At 48.1% G+C, this 21,231-nt stretch overlaps 1 protein-coding gene across 1 annotated transcript in view; it reads right to left on the reverse strand.

Annotated features, from left to right (window-relative positions):
- Positions 1-14,084, reverse strand: part of ITGAE (integrin subunit alpha E) — a 207,118-nt gene extending 193,034 nt beyond the window's left edge. The window contains exon 1 of the mRNA XM_075333152.1: positions 13,998-14,084. Coding sequence (XP_075189267.1) covers positions 13,998-14,064 — 67 coding nt within the window. The 5' untranslated portion in view covers positions 14,065-14,084. The remainder of the gene's footprint in view (positions 1-13,997) is intronic.
- Between the last annotated feature and the right edge of the window lie 7,147 nt (positions 14,085-21,231).

Here is a 21,231-nt window from a genome sequence, read left to right on the forward strand (position 1 = left end):
AGCAGACCGCAGGTATTCCAGGTTCTTGTGGTCCGTGTAAATAATAACGGGGTACACTGCTCCTTCCAGAAGGTAGCGCCATTCTTCCAGAGCCAGTTTGACTGCCAATAGTTCTCGATCACCGATGGTGTAGTTGCGTTCAGGCGCTGAGAAGCTCTTGGAGAAGAAACCGCAAGTCACCATCTTCCCGGAGGAGGACTTCTGCATGAGCACTGCTCCAGCTCCCGAGGAGGAGGCATCCACCTCCAAGGTGAACTGTCGGTTTAACTCCGGACGGTGGAGCACAGGAGAGGAGGCAAATGCCCGCTTCAGAGAGCCAAACGCGGCGTCGGCCGCAGGTGACCAGTCCTTTGGATTAGCCCCCTTCTTGGTCAAGGCGGAGAGAGGAGCAGTCAGAGCAGAGAAGTGAGGGATGAACTGGCGGTAATAGTTGGCGAATCCCAGAAAGCGTTGGATTGCCTTCAGTCCAGAAGGAGGGGGCCAGTTGAGAATGGAAGAGATCTTCTTCGGATCCATCTGCAGTCCGGTATCGGAGATGACGTAACCCAGGAAGGGAAGCGAAGACTGCTCGAAGACACACTTCTCGTACTTGGCGTACAGACGATTCTCCCTCAGTCGTCGTAGTACCAGCTGCACGTTCTCTCTGTGGGTCTGGAGGTCCGGAGAAAAGACCAGGATGTCATCTAGATACACCACCACACAGATGTAAAGAAGGTCCTGGAACACGTCGTTCACCAATTCCTGAAAGACTGCTGGTGCGTTACACAGGCCGAAGGGCATCACACAGTATTCATAGTGCCCATCGCGAGTATTGAACGCGGTCTTCCATTCATCCCCAGAGCGGATGCGGACCAGGTTGTAGGCACCCCGAAGATCCAACTTGGTGAACACACGAGCTCCTCTAAGCCGATCAAACAATTCGGGGATGAGCGGCAGAGGGTACTTGTTTTTCACGGTGATTTGGTTTAATCCCCGGTAGTCTATGCATGGACGTAGATCACCTTCTTTCTTCTTCACGAAGAAGAAGCCTGCTCCAGCAGGAGAGGAGGATCTCCGAATGAATCCCCTTGCCAGGCTCTCTGTGATGTAAGTAGACATGGCCCTTGTTTCGGCTGGAGACAGCGGATATATCCGTCCTCGAGGTGGTGTGGTTCCCGGAAGCAGGTCGATGGCACAATCGTAAGGACGATGTGGCGGAAGTACCTCTGATTCCTTTTTGTCGAAGACATCCGCGAAGGACCAATAGGCCGAGGGCAGTCCCGGTAAGGACTCTGGACCCGGAGGTCGTCGGATGAGTTGTATGGTCTTCAGACACTTCTCGTGGCAAGAGGAGCCCCATCGGGTGATCTCACCAGTACCCCAGCTGACTGATGGTTCGTGTGTCCGTAACCAGGGAAGTCCCAGCAGGATTTGATGGGACATGTGTGGAAGGACGTAGAGAGCGATGTTCTCGGTGTGCAGGGCACCGATACGCAGTTCGAGCGGCCTGGTGATCCACGAGATGGTGTCAGAGAGGGGTCTGCCATCCACAGAGGCAATCACGAGGGGTTTCTCGAGTGGAGTAACAGGCACCTGGTATTTGTCCACCGTGGCCTGCTGGATGAAATTGCCTGCTGCCCCAGAATCGAGGTACGCCTCAGCCGTGAACCGCGTCTCTCCCGTTGTCACTTGCACAGTCCAGGTAACCGGGTCTGAGAGAGTCCAGCACCTAGGGTGGCCTCTCCTACCAACCCTAGGCTTTGGAGTTTCCCGGCCTTTCTGGACAGGAGCGTAGCAGGTGTGTGCCCTCTCCGCAGTAGAAGCAGAGGCCCTTGGCGAGCCGCTCTGCTCGGCGTTGTTCAGACTGCCACACACGGTCGATCTGCATGGGCTCGTGGACGGAGACACCAGATGCCGTTGACTGAAGGACGGCGGGCTTCTGCGGAGGAGAGGAGTGTCGTACCGGACGTCTCTCACGGGACACCTCTTTTGATCGCTCCTGAAAGCGAATGTCCACTCGGGTCGCAAGAGTAATCAGGGCATCCAGGGTGGACGGTACGTCACGACCAGCCAGCTCATCTTTAATTCGACCCGAGAGTCCTTCCCAGAAGGCGGCGGTTAGAGCCTCGTTGTTCCACCCGAGTTCCGATGCCAAAGTGCGGAAACGTATGGCGTATTGACCCACCGTCAGAGTCCCCTGACGTAACCGGAGAAGAGATGAGGCAGACGCGGAGGCGCGTCCAGGCTCGTCAAAGGTGCCACGAAATGCCTGCAGGAACTCCTGGATGTTCTTGGTCACAGGATCCTCCTTTTCCCACAAGGGGTTCATCCACGCCAGTGCCTCACCCTCTAGATGGGACATGATGAACGCGACCTTGGCTTGGTCGGAGGCAAACAAATGCGGCAGCTGCGTGAAATGGAGGGAGCATTGGTTTATGAATCCACTGCAGGTCTTGGGATCTCCGGCGTACCGGGGTGGTGAGGCCAAACGAAGTCTGGAAGCATCCGAAGAGGCTGCCACGGGGGCTGGAGCCGTGGATTGGCTAGTGGAAGCCCGAGATGCTGAAGATGTAACCGACGCTTGTAGCGTGTTCAGGCGGGCGTCCACAGAAGACATGAATTGCAGCATGCGGGTCTGAGTCTCACGCTGGCGTGCGAGTTCCTCCTGCAGGGCTGCTAGTGCTGCAGCGGGATCCATGGCCTGTTCTTACTGTTAGGGCCAGGTGGACGGGCAGGCCCAGGAGGTGGATCCACTGGACCGAACTCCTTGATGATGGTAAGGGGTCCGGTGGCTGGAGCACTACAGGTAGCAGAACAGTCCGTGTACAAGAGGAGAATGCAGAAGTCCCTGGGACCACGGAGTCACTGATGGTAGTCCGGGTGACGGAGCTCAGGTTCGGAGGCCAAGATGTTGTCAGGCGGAGTCTGGAACCGATGGAGCGAGCAGATGGGTCACCGCAGGGATCAGAGATGGAACGGACTGTCAGGATGGCAGATGGACAGCGTTCGGGGTTCGGGATCTGGCAGAACCGGGTGACGAAGCAGGATCGGCTCTAGAAGAGAGAGAGGTGAGTATCTCACAGAAACACAAGGAGACCTGACTCCTAGCTTGGGAAACACGAAGAACAGACCCCGCCCACTTGGACATTAAACCCCTTTATACCCTGTACCTGCGTGTTCAATTTCCTGTTAGTGGACGCTGGCCCTTTAAGAGAGGGTCAGTGACCGCGCGCGCGCCCTAATGCGCATGCGCGCGGCCCGGGTGCCAGAAGCCAGAGGAGGGAGCGGTGAGGAGGAAGCAGGAGAGCCGGGCTGGGGCTGGGTTGCCATCGGACGCCGGGAGCGGGGACCGGGCTGCCTGGGGACCGCAGGCAATGGGGCAGGTAGGCTGTGGAGCAGGGAAACAGGAAGCCTGGCACGGGAGCGGCGGAGCGCAGCAGGGGAGCCGGTGAGTGTGACAGGGGACCCGGGGAGCGTGACAGGGGACCCGGGGACCGTGACAGGGGACCCGGGGAGCGTGACAGGGGACCCGGGAAGCGTGACACTAAGACACCAACCTAAGCACCTATGGGCAACATCCAAACTACCTACCGTTTTGAGATGGTTTCAATAGACTATCTGCACCTCAAGAAGTGCAAGGGTGGATTTGAATACATCTTATTGGTATTGGACCATTTTACCAGATTTGCTCAAGCATATGCTACCACTAAGTCTGGTAAGACAGCAGCAGAGATCTTCAATGATTTTGATTTGAAGTTTGAGTTCCCAACAAGACTACACCACGACCAGGGAAGAGAATTTGAAAACCAGTTATTTGCTAAGTTAAGATCCAGAGATTCTACAAACCACCCCAGCACCCAGAAGGCAATGGACAAATGGAACGTTTCACCCATACGTTACTGTCAATGTTGAGAACCTTGACAGCTGACGAAAAGGATTGGAAGAATTCTGTATTAAAAGTGGTGTATGCCTACAATGGTACCAAGAGTGAAGCAAGCGTTTACTAACCATTCTTCCTGCAGCTTGGTCGAGCTCCATTAATATACACACATGGTCAAAATTGTTGGTACTCCTCATTTAATGAAGGAAAAACCCACAATGGTCACAGAAATAACTTGAATCTGACTAAAATAATAATAAAAAAAACTATGAAAATGAACAAATGAATGTCAGACATTGCTTTTTAACCATGCTTCCACAGAATTGTTTAAAAAATTAAACTCATGAAATAGGCCTGGATATAAATAATGGTCCCTTAACTTAAAATTTTGTTGCACAACCTTTTGAAACAATCACTGCAATCAAACGATTCCTGTAACTGTCAATGAGACTTCTGCACCTCTTGACAGGTATGTTGGCCACTCCTCAAGAGCAAACTGCTCTAGGTGTCTCGTGTTTGAAGGTTGCCTTTCCCAGACTGCATGTTTCAGCTCTTTCCAAAGATGCTCAATAGGATTTAGGTCAGGGCTCATAGAAGGCCACTTCACAATAGTCCAATGTTTTCCTCTTAGCCATTCTTGGGTGTTTTTAGCTGTGTACTTTGGGTGATTATGCTGTTGCAAGACCCACGACCTGCGACTGAGACCAAACTTTCTGACACTGGGCAGCACGTTTCTCTCTAGAATCTCTTGATAGTCTTGAGATTTCATCGTACTCTGCACAGTTTCAAGACACCCTGTGTCAGATGCAGCAAAGCAACCCCAGAACATAACAAAGCCTCCTCCATGTTTCACAGTATGGACAGTGTTCTTTTCTTGGTATGCTTCCTTTTTCCATCTATGAACATAGAGCTGATGTGCCTTGCAAAAAAGTTCAATTTTTGTCTCATCTGTCCACAGGACATTCTCCCAGAAGCTTTGTGGCTTGTCAACATGTAGTTTGGCAAATTCCAGTCTGGCTTTTTTATGATTTTTTTTTCAACAATTGTGTCCTCCTTGGTTAGTCTCCCATGAAGTTCATTTTGGCTCAAACAACGATGGATTGTGCAATCAGACACTTATGTTCCTTGAGCTTGATGTTCACCTTTAATCTCTTTAGAAGTTTATCTGGGCTCTTTTGTTACCATTCATATTATCTGTCTCTTTGATTTGTCATCAGTTTTCCTCCTGTGGCCATGTCCAGGGAGGTTGGCTACAGTCCCATGGATCTTAAATATCTGAATATTATGTGCAACTGTAGTCACAGGAATATCAAGCTGCTTTGAGACGGTCTTATAACCTTTACCTTTAACATGATTGTATGTAATTTTCTTTCAAATTTCCTGAGACAACTCTTTCCTTTGCTTCCTCTGGTCCATGTTGAATGTGGTACACACCATGTCACCAAACAGCACAGTGAGTATCTGTAGCCCTATATACAGGCTTACTTACTGATTACAAGTTTGTAGACACTTGTGATGCTAATTAGTGGACACACCTTGATTTAACATGTCTCTTTTGTCACATTATTTTCAGGGGTACCATCTTTTCTGTCCAGACCTGTTTCATGAGTTTAATTTAAAAAAAAAATTTGTGGAAGTATGGTTGAAAAGCAATGTCTTTCATTTGTTTATTTTCATTGATTTTTTTATTTATTATTACTTTTGTCAGATTCAAGCTATTTCTGTGACCATTGTGGTTTTTTCTTTCATTATATGAGGGGTACCAACAATTTTGACCACTTGTGTAATGTTTGACACTCCAGTGTCAAAGATTTACCACACGTATCTTAAATATGTTCAGATATGGAAAGAACCTATGACAGATGTTTAAAGGGAACCTCTCAGGTCCAATATGCATACAGAACCACGAGCAGTTCTGGATGCATATTGCTAATCTATATATATAATTGCCTTATTCTGTCTGTCTGTCTGTCTGTCTTGCTCCAAAATTGTGTCCTTACGGTGACACAAAGCTGATTGGCCGCTGGGCTCGCCATGGCCCCGCCCCCCGCACGGATTGGCCGCTCGCCTCGCCTCGGCTCCGCCCCCCACGGATTGGTCGCTCGCCTCGGCCTGGCCCCGCCCTCCGCATGGATTGGCCACTCGCCACGGCCCTCCGCCCGCATCGCCAGACATAACCTTGCGCTGCTGGGATCGTGACGGAGCCGGTGAACGCTGGTAACCATTATACACATCGGGTACCTAAGGTCCCTTAGTTACCCGATGTGTATCATAGTTACCAGTGTACACCGGCTCCGTCACGATCCCAGCAGCGCCAGACATAACCTTGCGATGCTGGGATCTTGACGGAGCCGGTGAACGCTGGTAACCATTATACACATCGGGTAACTAAGGTCCCTTAGTTACCCGATGTGTATCATAGTTACCAGTGTACACCGGCTCCGTCACGATCCCAGCAGCGCCAGACATAACCTTGCGATGCTGGGATCTTGACGGAGCCGGTGAACGCTGGTAACCATTATACACATCGGGTAACTAAGGTCCCTTAGTTACCCGATGTGTATCATAGTTACCAGCGTACACCGGCTCCCGGTATACATGTGCAGGGAGCCGGCATTATACTCCTCTCCCCCCAGGACTACTCCTCCTATTATAGTCCTCCTATTATACTCCTCTCTGAGTATAATAGGAGAACTATTATAGCATGGGGGCTGGAGCACGATGGGGTGCGCAGCATGGGGGATGTAGCACGATGGGGGGTGCGCAGCATGGGGGATGGAGCACGATGGGGATGCGCAGCATGGAGGATGGAGCACGATGGGGAGTGCGCAGCATGGGGGATGGAGCATGATAGGGAGTGCGCAGCATGGGGGATGGAGCACGATGGGGGGTGCGCAGCATCGGGGATGGAGCACGATGGGGAATGCGCAGCATAGGGGATGGAGCACGATGGGGGGTGGGCAGCATGGGGGATGGAGCACGATGGGGGGTGGGCAGCATGGGGGATGGGACACGATGGGGGGTGCGCAGCATGGGGGATGGAGCACGATGGGAGGTGCACACCTCCCCCCCAACACACACACACAACACACCACACACACACTGGAAACCACAAACACCGCCATACACAGACACCCACACACACAGACAACGCTGCACACACACAACACCCAACACACAAACACCGCGGCATACATAAATATACGCACATACCGCACAACACACACACACATTGCACAAAACATACCTCCCCCAAAACACACCACACACACACAAACCGCGCAACACACACACACAACGCTACAGACACACAGCGCTCCACAAACAACGCAACACACGCAACACACATACAACACCGCTCTCACCCCCCGCCACACCCAGACAACACCCAGAACATGTACAGCGCCCTACACAAACACTTGGTAACTACACACAACAACATCTATATATATATATATATATATATAACAAAAATCATACATGAACTACACAATACGTAAATTCTAGAATACCCGATGCGTAGAATCGGGCCACCTTCTAGTCCCTACATAACTGTCCCTGTATCTAGTAGCATAGATAAAGAGATCTTTAGAAAAGTATTTCTAAAGATCTTTTATCATATGCTAATGAGCGAGAGGACTAATCCCCTGGGCATTAGTTCTCCTGGCTAGTCAGCTCCATTAGCATGTTAGTACGCCCCTGTGGGCATGATAACATGCTAATGAATGTGCAGCATCAGAGGATGATCTCACTCACCTTTCCGCTGCTATTACGTCCGACGCTGGATTTCGGCTCACTATGCACGACCCCAGAGTTTTGGTCATGCAGACTACTATGTTTGAAGCCAGGATGCATACACTCGGCTTCATAGAACTCCGGGGTTATACGCACTGAGCCGAAATCCAGTGTCGGGCGGTGATGGCAGTGGAGAGGTGAGTGAGATCATCCTCTGACGCTGCGCATTCATTAGTATGTTAGCACACCCACAGGGAGCCGACTAGCCAGGGGAACTATCACCCAGGGGACTAGTCCCTTTGCTCATTAGCATACGATATAAGATCTTTAGAAATACTTTTTCTAAAGATCTGTTTATCTATGCTAGTGTATACAGGAACAGTTAGGTAAGGATTAGCAATATGCACCCAGAACTGCTCGTGGTTCTGGTTGCCTATTGGACCTGACAAGTTCCCTTTAAAAAATAGCCTCAAAGTGGCCACGGAAGGGCAAAACAGGAGCAAAGAATATTATGATAGGAAATGTCATGTGTTAGTCAAGAACCTACGTCAGAAATGTGGTCCAAGAAAACTTTGTTCGTATTGGGAAGACAAGGTTATGTGGTCATTAAGAGGAAGTCTGACGACAGCGCAGTTATGATGTCAAAATGACAAAAAAGACAGTTGCACTCTGAAATGCTAAATCATGTAAACCATGAATGTAAGAATATAGACATGCATTACTGCTAAAGGAAATCTAAGAAAAAATTTAGATATTTAGCATACAAAAATGGCCATTCCTATATCTGCCCAGTAGCCACGTCAAGACAATCTCATATTACTGGGTACCTACTCTGAACTGAAGCCTCTGTCTGGATTTAAAAACCTCCATGTATATGATGAGTAGGAGCCTGCTATGAGAATAATGTAATCTGTGGCTAACAGGGGAGGGGTGCACAGTCAGAAGACATGACCCCAAAATCTAGACTTAAAGACTGACGGCACTCCCTAACATGTAGTGTGAACAGGAGCATGACATATAGTGACAAAAAAAAGACAATTGCACTCTGAAATGATAGTGTAGCATTGGCTCCCCTAGTGCAGCGGCGCTCTGCGGCGTCTTAGCACCATGTCCTTGCTCCCTCCTCTTTCTTGTATGGCCATTCTCATGCTGTGTGGTCCTCTGCACTCTCGCATGACCATCCAAATGTTGCATGGCCCTCAACTAGCCCCCTAGATGTCATAAACATGTTGCATGGTCCTCTACATCCCTTTATTGACATCCACATGTAGTGAGCTACCCAGCTCGTCCCCCCCATGAATGCCTACATTTGTGTCAGTCCTAAGCTCCTGACTAAGCCCCAGGACTGACTGGTCTCCTGCCTAGGGGTCATACGCAGGTGCTTCCTGTCCCTTTAAGAGAAAGAAGGCACCAGGTATTTAAGGCTCATCACCCTGATGGGAGGGGCCAGAGCAATGCATTAGGATTCACATCCTAGCCAGAGTGTTGGTCCTATCTGTCTGCTCTGGTCTCCTAGCCTCCAGCACCAGTCCTGCATGCAACCAGTTCTGCTCTGCTATGTCTGTCCTGTCTGTATCCTTGAGCCTGTCATGTCTGCTCCCTGGTTCCAGTCTGTATCCTGTACCTGTGTCTGTACCTGCCTGTACCCTGCACCTGTGTCCATACCCGCCTGAACCTGTCACCCTGTCTGCCTCAGCCGCCCTGTGTCGATGTTCTGAGCCTGATGTCTCATGCCTGATGATCCGTGCCTGATGACCTGGACCCTGAAGACCGGAGTTCCATGCCTGATGACCTGGACCTTGATGACCGGAGTTCCTCTAGATGTCCTGTCCTGGCTGCACCTGTGGCCGATATTCTGTGCCTGATGTCCCTTGCCTAGTGACCGGTGCCTGATGACACGTGTCGGAAGCCCTGCACCTGGATGTCCATGTTCTGCCTGTTCCCTTCCAGACTGTGTTCCTGTTATGCCCTGTTTGTCCTGCCAGCCCTGTTTGTCCTGCCTGTGCCCATCCTGCATGCCTGCCCATTAGATGACCCTGGTCCTGCTGTCTCCCTGCTCTGCTCAGCTGCCACAGTCACTGGGAGTGGCACATGGCATACTGCCTCATGGTGGGCACTTAGTCAAGCCCCTCCCATGAAAGGGTAAGCCTGGGTTGCCCCTGTGATCCAGTGGGTCTACTCTGGCTCACTGCCCTTACCAGTGGGGAGCGTTACATAAAGCATGCAAACCATGAATGTAAGAATATAGACATGCATTAGTACTAAAGGAAATCTAAGAAAAAAATGAGATATTTAGCATACAAAAATGGTCATTTTTATATCTGCCCAGTAGCCACATCAAGGCAATCTTATTTTACAGGGTACCTACACTGAACTGAAGCCTCTCACTGGGTTTAAAAAACCTCCATGTGTATGGGTGAGTAGGACCCTGCTAAAAAAATAAAATCACCTGTAACTAATGGATGAGGGATCCATAGTCAGAAAGCATGACTCCGACAAAAAGACTGACAACACTCCCAACATGCAGTGTGAAAAGGTGCATAACTGAACATGACATTATTTCATGGTTCAGCACGGTTTGCATGCTTTAGCATTTTAGAGTACAACTGTCTTTTTTTGTCATTATATGACAGAGTGCCGGCACTCAGAGGAACACTCATTTCTCCTGATCAGAGCCATGTTGCAGCATCGCTCTGATCAGGAGAAGTAATGGGACAGTGCAGAGATAAAATCCCCTAGGGACACTAGTAAAATCAATAAAAAAAAGTAAAAAAAAAAAAAAGTTTGAAAAAATATGAAGTAATTAAAAAAACCTAAATGTTCAAATCCCCCCCTTTTGCCCCATTGAAAAATAAAATAATTAGAAAAAAAAATACACATGGTTGGTATTGCCGAGTTCAGGTATTCCCAATCTATCAAAATATGAAATCAATTAATCTGATTGGTACATAGTGAGGCGAGAAAAAATTCCAAACATCGAAATTACATTTTTTTTGGTTGCTGGAAAATTGCATTAAAATGCAATAATAGGTGATCAAGACATCGCATCTACACAAAAATGGTATAAATTAAAAATGCCAGCTTAACATATAATACAAAACAAAACAAAAATAAGCCATTATTGAGCCCCAGATCATAAAAAAATGAGAACAGTACGCGTCTTGGAAATGGCGACAATAGCGCTATTCTTTTTTTGGACAAACTTCTGAATTTCCTTTCACCCCCTAGATAAAAGTAAAACTATATGTGTGTGGTATCTACAAACTCGTACCGACCTGAGGCATCAAACTGATATGTCAGTTTTACCATATAGTGAACATGGTGACTAAGAAAACAAAACCATTGTGAATATCACTTTTTTCACAATTTTTTCACTTTTGTAATTTCTTTCCCATTTCGCAGTACGATATGGGGCAGAATGAATGGTGTCATTCAAAAATGCAACTCATCCTGCAAAAAATAAGCATTATATATGGCTATATCGATGGAAAAATAAAAACGTTATGGCTCTTGGAACAAAGGGAGAAAAAGAGCTAAAATGAAAAATGGAAAATCACCCAGGGCTGAAGGGGTTACATTCTGGTGAATAGACAATAAGTAACATTATTCAGGCTTTCAGAACTTGTATACATTTTCGTTTTTGGTAAACGGAAAGCCCAAAAATGCGCCAAATTAATACAAGTCTTGCACCTTGTGATTAATTTCAGGCATTATACTCCAGTGGAATTGAAACCAAAATTGGTAAATGAAACTTCAGTCTTTATAGTCCTTATAAATTATCCCCTGTACTTTTTAGATAATTATAATTAGTATTATAATGCTAAGACATTGAAACATTTTAACCCCCACAGAGTCTTCTCAGTTCCATGCTCTACCCATAGCAGTTGTACAGGCAGTGTTTATAGTTAATCCCTTGCAAATGCATCCATAATACAAAAAATATTGCTATATACAGTGGGAAAAAAATAATTAATAATAATTTGATACAAACCCATTTTGAAAATTTTCCCTAAAAACAATGGAGAGGTCTATAATTTTTATATTAGGTACACTTCAACTGTGTGACAGACAGAATAAAAAAAAATTGCAGAAAATCACCTTGTATGATTTTTAAATAATTAATTTGCATTTTATTGCATGAAATAAGTATTTGATCACCTACCTTCTGGCTCTCACAGACCTGTTCTTTTTTCCTTAAGAAGCTCCAACTCTGCACTCATTACCTGTATTAATTGCACCCGTTTGATCTTGTTACCTGTATAAAAGACACCTGTTCACACACTAAAGGGTACTTTACACGCTGCGATATCGGTACCGATATCGCTAGCGAGTGTACTCGCCCCCGTCGGTTGTGTGTCACTGGCAAATCGCTGCCCGTGGCGCACAACATTGCTAACATTCATCACACATACTTACCATCCCTGCGACGTCGCTCTGGCCGGCGATCCGCCTCCTTTATAAGGGGGCGGTTCGTGCAGCGTCACACCGACGTCACACGGCAGCCGTCCAATAGCAGAGGAGGGTCGGAGATGAGCGGCCGGAACATGCCGCTCACCTCCTTCCTTCCTCATTGCCGGTGGACGGAGGTAAGGAGATGTTCGTCGCTCCTGCGGTGTTGCACATAGTGATGTGTGCTGCCTCAGGAACGAGGAACAACATCGCTACTGACCAGACAATGATTTTTGGTAAATGAACAACCTCTCATGTTCCAACGATTTTTGTCTCTTTTGCGATCGTTTAATGTCGCTTCAGCCTGTCACACACTGCAATGTCGCTAACGACGCCGGATGTGCGTCACAATCACCGTGACCCCGACGATATATCGTTAGCGATGTCGCAGCGTGTAAATGGCCCTTTAGTCACACTTCAACCTCTCCACCATGGCCAAGACCAAAGAGTTGTCTAAGGATACCAGGGACAAAATTATAGACCTGCACAAGACTGGGATGGGCTGCACAACAATAGGCAAGCAGCTTGGTGAGAATACAACTGTTGGTGCAATTATTAGAAAATAGAAGAAAGACAAGATGACTGCCAATCTAAAGGCCGCTTTACACGCTGCGATATCGTGACCGATATCGCTAGCGTGCGTACCCGTCCCCATCGGTTGTGCGACACAGGCAAATCGCTGCCCGTGGCGCTCAACATTGCGCAGATCTGTCACACTACTTACCTGCACAGCGACGTCGCTGTGACCGGCGAACCGCCTCCTTTCTAAGGGAACGGTTCGTTCAGCGTCACAGCGACGTCACAGCAGCGGCACTGAACCGCCGCCCAATAGAAGCAGAGGGGTGGAATGAGCGGGACGTAACATCCCGCCCACCTCCTTCCTTCCTCATTGTGGGCGGACGCAGGTAAGGTGAGGTTCTTCGCTCCTGCGGTGTCACACATAGCGATGTGTGCTGCCACAGCAAGGAGGAACTACATCGCTAGCTGCAGCAGCAGCAGCGATAATCGAGAATAGGGGGGAATGTCACCGATGAGCGATTTTGACCGTTTTTGCGGCAATTCAAAATCGCTCATAGATGTCACAAGCTACGACATCGCTAAAGCAGCCGGATGTGTGTCACAAATTCTGTGACCCCAACGAGATCGCTTGTGCGATGTCGCAGCGTGTAAAGCGGCCTTTAGTCTCCACACCTGAACCCAATAGAAAATCTTTGGAAGGAGCTGAAACTCAATGTTGCCCAGCGACAGCCACGACACCTGAAAGATCTGGAGAAGATCTATATGGAAGAGTGGGCCATAATCCTTGCTACAGTGTGTACAAACTAAAGTAAAGAACTACAGGCAATGTCTGACCTCTGTAATTGCAAACAAAGGTTTCTGTACCAAATAATAAGTTCTGTTTTTCTGTTGTATGAAATACTTATTTCATGCAATAAAATGCAAATTAATTATTTAAAAATAATACAATGAGATTTTCTGGATTTTTAGTGGGGATTCTGTCTATCACAGTTGAAGTGTACCTACGATAAAAATTACAGAACTCTCCATTCTTTGTAGGTGGAAAAACTTGTAAAATCGGCAGTGTATCAAATACTTATTTTCCCCACTGTAGATGTAAAACCCCCCACATCATTATTACATTTATAATGTGTTTTCTACTATTATCATACAGGTTATATTAAGAAATAAAGACATAGCTGTGGAGCCACAACTACAGACAGTACAATGGGTTACATAAGATGTAATCATCCAACTAACACTAACCGTCAAAAAACATCACAATGAAGATGACCCCAATAGCAAAACCCGAAAGTCAAGATGTTTTCAAGTGTAACACCTGCTTCAGCAAAGTTGGCAACACTTTCTGACACCAGTGAGATAGAGATATAGAGGTTACAATAACCTTAAATGTCGATAATCTATATAAACAGAAAATGGATATAAAATATCTTACATGACAATAGGAGGAGTCCAATCTGGATCCAGAGAAAGGGATGGGAGTCCAGTAATAATCCCAACATGGTGCTCTACTGTTTGTAGTCCACAGAGAAATGACGAGTGATAAGAGACAGGCAAGAATGAGTTAACACGAGCTGTTGTAGACTTGTGGTGTGTCTCGTCTGCAAGGCATGCATTCTGTTCTTGTAAGTGCTGTTCCACATTCTGCTAAGACATTTACCACATTTGCTCTTTAATTTTCCAAAAAGGAACTAGAATCTTGTTCTTCTTTCAAAAACCTTTGTAAAGTGGCTGCTATAAGTATTTAACAGTTACCTATGCATGTCTCTACCAAGAAACCATTATGACTGACTGGCCAAGTTGCACAATTATGCCCTAAAAACAACTTGAACCCCTTCATCACCAGGCGATTTGGAAATCCTGGAAGCTGGATAAACATATAGCTGAGATGATTTAGGAAAACCTGCACTCACAAGGCTCTTGGGGTCCCTTCCAATTGTACGATTATATGATTCTATGATTTTCCATTTTTCATTTTCCTCCCTTTCTTCCAAGAGCCATAACTTTTTTATTTTTCCATCAATGTAGCCATGTGAGGGCTGGTTTTTAGCAGGACGAGTTGTACTTTTGAAAGTCACCGTTAAATTTGCCTCATATAGGCAAAGATCCTGCCCTCTGTTCTAATTACAGGCTGATATCACTTTTAAGCGTAGATATCAAACGATTTGTGAAAATGATAACATCTAGATTGGCTCCTTCCTTAAGCTGGGTTCACACTAAGCGACAGCGACAACGACGTCGCTGTTACGTCACCATTTTCGGTGACGTAACAGCGACCTTGTAAGTCGCTGTTATGATCGCTGCTTAGCTGTCAAACACAGCGACGCAGCAGCGATCATAACGTCGCTGTACTACATGTGCAGAGAGCAGGGAGCCGCGCTTAGCGCTGGCTCCTTGCTCTCCTAGGTACAGTACACATCGGGTTAATTAACCCGATGTGTACTGCAGCTACATGTCAGTGCAGAGAGCAGGGAGCCGCGCGCACTGCTTAGCGCTGGCTCCTTGCTCTGCTTGCTACAGTATACATCGGGTTAATTACCCGATGCGTACTGCAGCCACATGTCACAATGCAGGAGCCGGCGCTGGCAGCAAGGGCGGAGGCTGGTAACGAAGGTAAATATCGGGTAACCAGGGAAAGGTCTTCCCTTGGTTACCCGATGTTTACGCTGGTTACAGCTTACCGCAGCTGCCAGTGCCGGCTCCTGCTCGCTTCATTTCGTCGCTCTCTCGCTGTCACACCCAGCGATGTGTGTGTCACAGCGGGAGAGTGACGACCAAAAAATGAAGCTGGACATTCAGCAACGACCGGCGACCTCACAGCAGGGGCCAGGTCGTTGCTGGATGTCACACACAGCGACAGCGACGGGACGTCGCTGCAACGTCACAGAAAATGGTGACGTAGCAGCGACGTCGTTGTCGTTGTCGCTGTCGCTGTGTGTGACACCAGCTTTACCATCACTCATTCACCCTGATAAGGTGGGCTTCGTGGGTGGTAGAGAAGCTATAGATAACACAACTAAAGGTGGCTTTACACACTGCAACATCGCAAACGACATCGCTGTAACGTCACCGGTTTTGTGACGTAATAGCGACCTCCCCAGCGACATTGCAGTGTGTGAAACACATCAGCGACCTGGCCCCTGCTGTGAAGTTGCTGATCGCTACAAATCGTTCAGGACCATTCTTTGGTCCTTTGTTTCCCGCTGTGCAGCATGATCGCTAGAAAGTCTCAGTGTGTAAAGGGGACTTAAATGTGCAGGCAGCAGGAGCTGGCTTCTGCGGACACTGGTAACCACGGTAAGCATCGGGTAACCAAGAAGCCCTGTCCTTGGTTACCCGATATTTACCTTCGTTACCAGCCTCCGCCGCTCTCACTGTCAGTGCCGGCTCCTGCTCCTTGCACGTGTAGCAGAGTACACATCGGGTAATTAACCCGATGTGTGCTGTAACTAGGAGAGCAGGGAGCCAGCGCTAAGCATTGTGCGCTGCTCCCTGCTCTCTGCACGTGTAGCTACAGCACACATCGGGTAATTAACCCGATGTGTACTGTAGCTAGGAGAGCAGGGAGCCAGCGCTAAGCAGTGTGCGCGGCTCCTGCTCTGTGCACATGTAGCTGCAGCACACATCGGGTAATTAACCCGATGTGTGCTGTAACTAGGAGAGCAGGTAGCCAGCGCTAAGCGGTGTGCGCTGCTCCCTGCTCTCTGCATGTGTAGCTACAGCACACATCGGGTAATTAACCCGATGTGTACTGTAGCTAGGAGAGCAGGGAGCCAGCGCTAAGCAGTGTGCGCGGCTCCTGCTCTGTGCACATGTAGCTGCAGCACACATCGGGTAATTAACCCGATGTGTACTGTAGCTAGGAGAGCAGGGAGCCAGCGCTAAGCAGTGTGCGCTGCTCCCTGCTCTCTGCACGTGTAGCTGCGTGCGCTGGTAACCAAGGTAAATATCGGGTTGGTTACCCGATATTTACCTTAGTTACCAAGCGCAGCATTGCTTCAGTGCGTCGCTGCTGGCTGGGGGCTGGTCACTGGTTGCTGGTGACAGCTCACCAGCAACCCGTGTAGCGATGCGCCAGCGATCCCTGCCAGGTCAGGTTGCTGGTGGGATCGCTGGAGCGTCTGACTGTGTGACCTCTCACCAGCAACCTCCTAGCAACTTACCAGCGATCCCTATCAGGTTGGGATCGCTGGTGGGATCGCTGAAAGTCTCAGTGTGTAAAGGGGCCTTTAGGCTCTAAACCTTATTTACAGAGAAAAGCTGAAATCTCTGCCCCTGATGCTGCTTTCCACTGACGCAGAAAAGGCGTTCAACAGGGTGAATTGAACATTTATTTTCGAGACACTCTGTCGAATCGGCCTCAGACCTAACATACTCGCCTGGATCTCAGCCTTATATTCAAAACCGTCGGCCAGGGTGAAAGTGAATGGATTCCTTTCTTCTGATTTTTCTATACTTAATGGAAAAAGGCAGGGGTGCCCACTCTCTCCCTTGATTTTCATACTATGATTAGAACCATTCCTCCGGAAGATCAGGAATAACATTAACATACAAGGCCCCATTATTAAAGGAGCACCATACAAAATTGCAGCCTATGCAGACGATTTATTGTTTTTTATCAGTATCCCTTTATCTACTATAGCAGCTCTCATGACTGAATTTGAATTGTACGGAAAGCTATCAAATTTTAAAATTGACCTAGCGAAATCTGAGGCATTAAACATTAATTCGGCTCACACTGCCTTGGCACCATTGGAGAGGTCTTACAAATTTCACTGGGCGAACTCTTCAATCAAGTATCTAGGCATTATGCTCCCAAGGGACACCCACCAGACCTTCTCCCTAAATTTTCCTAAGACATTACAGGAAGCCCAAAATGATTGCTCGAGGTGGAGGAAGAATACTTTCAAGTGGTTTGGGAGAATTGCAATTTTTAAAATGAAAATCCTTCCTAGAATATTATATATCCTTCAAGCCCTCCCGATTATGGTCCCTTCATCATTCTTCAAAACCCTCACAGCAATCTAAACTAAATTCATCTGGGGTGACAAACCACCACGAATTAGCAGAAAGATCCTGCACCGCTCCAAGCTGGCTGGAGGGACTGCACTCTCTAATTTCAGGTCATATTACTTAGCTAGTTATCTTTCCAGAGTTCTGGATTGGTGTAGGAACGGTGAGATGAAGGCCTGGGTGGGAGTGGAACAGGATTTCACAGATGTACATTTACCGGGCATTCCATGGGTTGCTTCCAGCAGAGTAAAACATCTGAGAGGTCACCCCACAATTACAGCCACTTTGGCATGTTGTGATAATTCATTCGTTAGATCACATGTGACGCCCCTGGACTAGTCAGGGCGTCACAGGGTACTGCGCTTGCTGCTCTTTAGTTCAGGGCTCAACCCCCCATAGTTCTGGGCTCTCAACCTATGGTACTGCCTCCATCTGCATCCAAATCACAACCACACCTCATACCACACCCTCGCAGACACACCAGTGGGCTGCTGAGCTGGAATAGGGCTGCCCACCTAGGGGTCAGGCAGACTGGTGGGAGGGAAGAAAGGAGAAGTAGTGAGTTGAGTGTTAGCCCTTGAGAAGGAGGAGCTGGGAGTGTGTGGCTCCCAGGGGGTTACAGGTTGGGTCGCAGAGAGTGGTCTGGGCCTGGAGGAGTCGGAGACCCGGTCGCAGGGTATGGAGGCTGGGTGCCTAGACCTGGCCTTGGATGACGGTCAGCAGCTTGAGTCTAATAACCGGTCCAGGACCGAAATCATGGCGGGGTACAGAACCCTAGGTCGGGGAGTGGCTTCAGGCAACCTGGCAATTAACCTGTGGACGAAAGTGACTTTATGGACTGTCCCCATGAAGCTCAGATATCAGAGGCACTAGCGCAACGAGGAAAATAGGGCTTTCCAACCCACACAGCCCACAGAAATCCCAAGCGTGAGGCCTTGAGAGCACAGCTCCACTACCAACAAGTAGGGAGCGGGGTCCGGACACCTTTACCACCAGAACACTTCTAATTTTTGCACGGAGGCAGGCTCCGGACCACCCGGCAGTACTATAGGGGACAGATACCCAGACTGGCTCCCCAAAAGGGCAGCGGCACCCAGAGACTTGGTTTACCTTGTTGTCAGAGTCTGCTTTGCTGTCGCACAATCACTAATACTGCCTAAGTGAGTACATGATCCTCCCCTGCTTCCAACCAGCGCTGCGCTCAGCTGCAACCAGCATCCCACCATCCAGAGTCCCGGGGCCTCCCATACCCATGGATGGAACGTCATCTGGCTGCCCTGCTCCAGCTCCCATTGGCAGCAGCGGTATTCCCCTTACCACGAACCACGGGTGGCGTCACAAACTCATCCCCTGTATATAGTCCCCTTTACATTTCAATGGCCGCAAGCCCCCGGGTCCAGAGACCCTCGAACCACAGCAGACCCCGGATCTGAGCGGTTTGACCGCTGCAGGAGCAGCACACACACATACTCCCCCAATCGTCCTCATTATTTCCGATTCTTGGAAATCCGCTCTTTCCGCCGGGGGTGGATGACTAAGATTTTCCGGTCAATTATGAGAGAAGGCTTCTGTAGAGTGCTACACTTTGGTGGGGAAAACGCCTGGCCAACAAAGGAGCAACTTATGAGCTTCCAAATTCCCGGTGACCTTGATGTATGGAGAGCCAACCAATTGACACATTTCTTGAAATCCCTTTCTCCTAGATCCCATTTTTCTGACTCTACGACACCTTTTGAGAATGAATGTATAAACACTATTAGACATACCCTTTCCATGGCTTATAATCTTATTAACACTCCCACTGGGAACGCCAAAACCAAATTTCAATCATAATGGGAAGACGATCTTCAAATCCAGTCTTCTGAGGCCCAATTGGAAAAGATATGTTCTCTGACCCATCGATACACTATCTCCTCTCGGGATCAGGAAGCAAGTTTTAAGTTGCTTACCAGAGTTCCTACTAGATTGCACTCAATCTTCCCAGAAGTGAGCTCTGTTAGAGATGTGGTGAGGAGGGGGGTCGTCTGATGCATATCTTCTGGTCATGTAGGCGCCTTGCCTCATTTTGGGAGAATGTACAAACAGTTATACATAAAGTTACTAGCTTGACCACCGCTCTGGATCCGGCCTTTGTCCTTTTACATCATTGTGACATACCTACAAAAAGGTGGAATAATTCATTACTACGGCACTTAATCACGGCAGCCGGAGCTTGCATACCTCGCTTGTGGAAAAATAGTAACCCTCCTACGATGGCTAGGTGATTTGCCAAGATAAACGAGACGATGTTGCTCGAAGATCTCACTTCTATAATTCACAACTCTCAAGACCGGTTCGATAGAACCTGGTATTACTGGACAGAGTTTAAGGGATCGGATGATTACATTTCACTACTGGAGACAGGTTGAATCTGCACTGTGTCAGTGTCTGAAACTTGTCCCCCCCCATCCTGACAAATTCACCTACCCTTTTGGACCCCAACCTTCCCACCTTTTTCTTTCTCTGACTTTTTTTGCTCTCTTCTTCGTTCTTGTTCATATTTTACTCAGCATCTTCTACTCTGCCAACTCACATTTGAATTGCGGCCCCGGTTTTGTTCACTCCTCTAAAGTGATCTCGTCATGTAGTATAAAAAGGTATTATGTTGATCATTCGACAGTAGTCAGTTACAACTTCATCGTTGTTGATAGTCTGGAATTTTGTATCTTCCCATATTTTAGGCCTACGAATACGATATGCTAACAATATCTAGATACAAGGCTTGTGTACTGACATTGTGCATTATTCTGTACAATATGGGGTTTCCGGTGTTAATAATAATAATGTTAATAAAACTTAAATTTATAAAAAAAAATAAAAAATTCTGCCCCGTATTGTACCAGAAAACGGGGAAAAAATTACAAGTGTGGTGAAATAGCAAAAAAAAATTGTAATTGAGAGATTGATTTTTCGGGGGTTGGGGTCACTAGCGGAAATATAGCTGGTGCACAGGGGCCCACAGGTGAGAGGGGCCCCCTTCACAACCAGGGTGTAACTGGCCTGACTAGACAGCATGGGCTCCAGGTCCTCGGTGGGCCCCCTGTGCTTGATGTAGAGGGGCCCACCGCTGATAACCATGGTTGTTTGAATGGGCCTATGGGCCATCAAATATCATTGCTATGCACCGAGCACTGATGTCAGCATGCAGAGGCACAGCGGTAAGCAGTACTGACCATTAAACGTCACTGCTGTGCTCTGAGCGCTGATAGCAGTTCCAAGCACATACAGTAGCTGGGACGTTTAATGGCCGCCGGCCTATCAACGGTCGTACATGTTTTCAAGCGGCCTCTGATAGGACAGCAGCTGATTAAATGTCACTGCTATGTGCCTAGAACTGCTATCAGCGCGTGGTGCTTAGCAGCGACATTTAACAGCCATCCCTGCTTACCGCTGTACCATGGAGGCAGTAGTGACTCGGAGTCAGACTGCAGAGATAGAGAGTTCACACTGAGGAAAAGTGTGTGAGAGAGAGAGTCGTGGGGTGGGTGGTCCAGAAGGAAAATGGGGAGCACAGTATTAACAAGTGAAAAAAGGAGGGGAACAGTATGGAGAAGTAAGAACTCGGGGGAACAGTATGGATAAGTGGGACCATAGGGGGCAGTATGGATTACTGAGAG

This window comes from Anomaloglossus baeobatrachus, chromosome 2 (assembly GCF_048569485.1).
Source record: "Anomaloglossus baeobatrachus isolate aAnoBae1 chromosome 2, aAnoBae1.hap1, whole genome shotgun sequence".
NCBI classification, from domain to species: Eukaryota; Metazoa; Chordata; class Amphibia; order Anura; family Aromobatidae; genus Anomaloglossus; species Anomaloglossus baeobatrachus.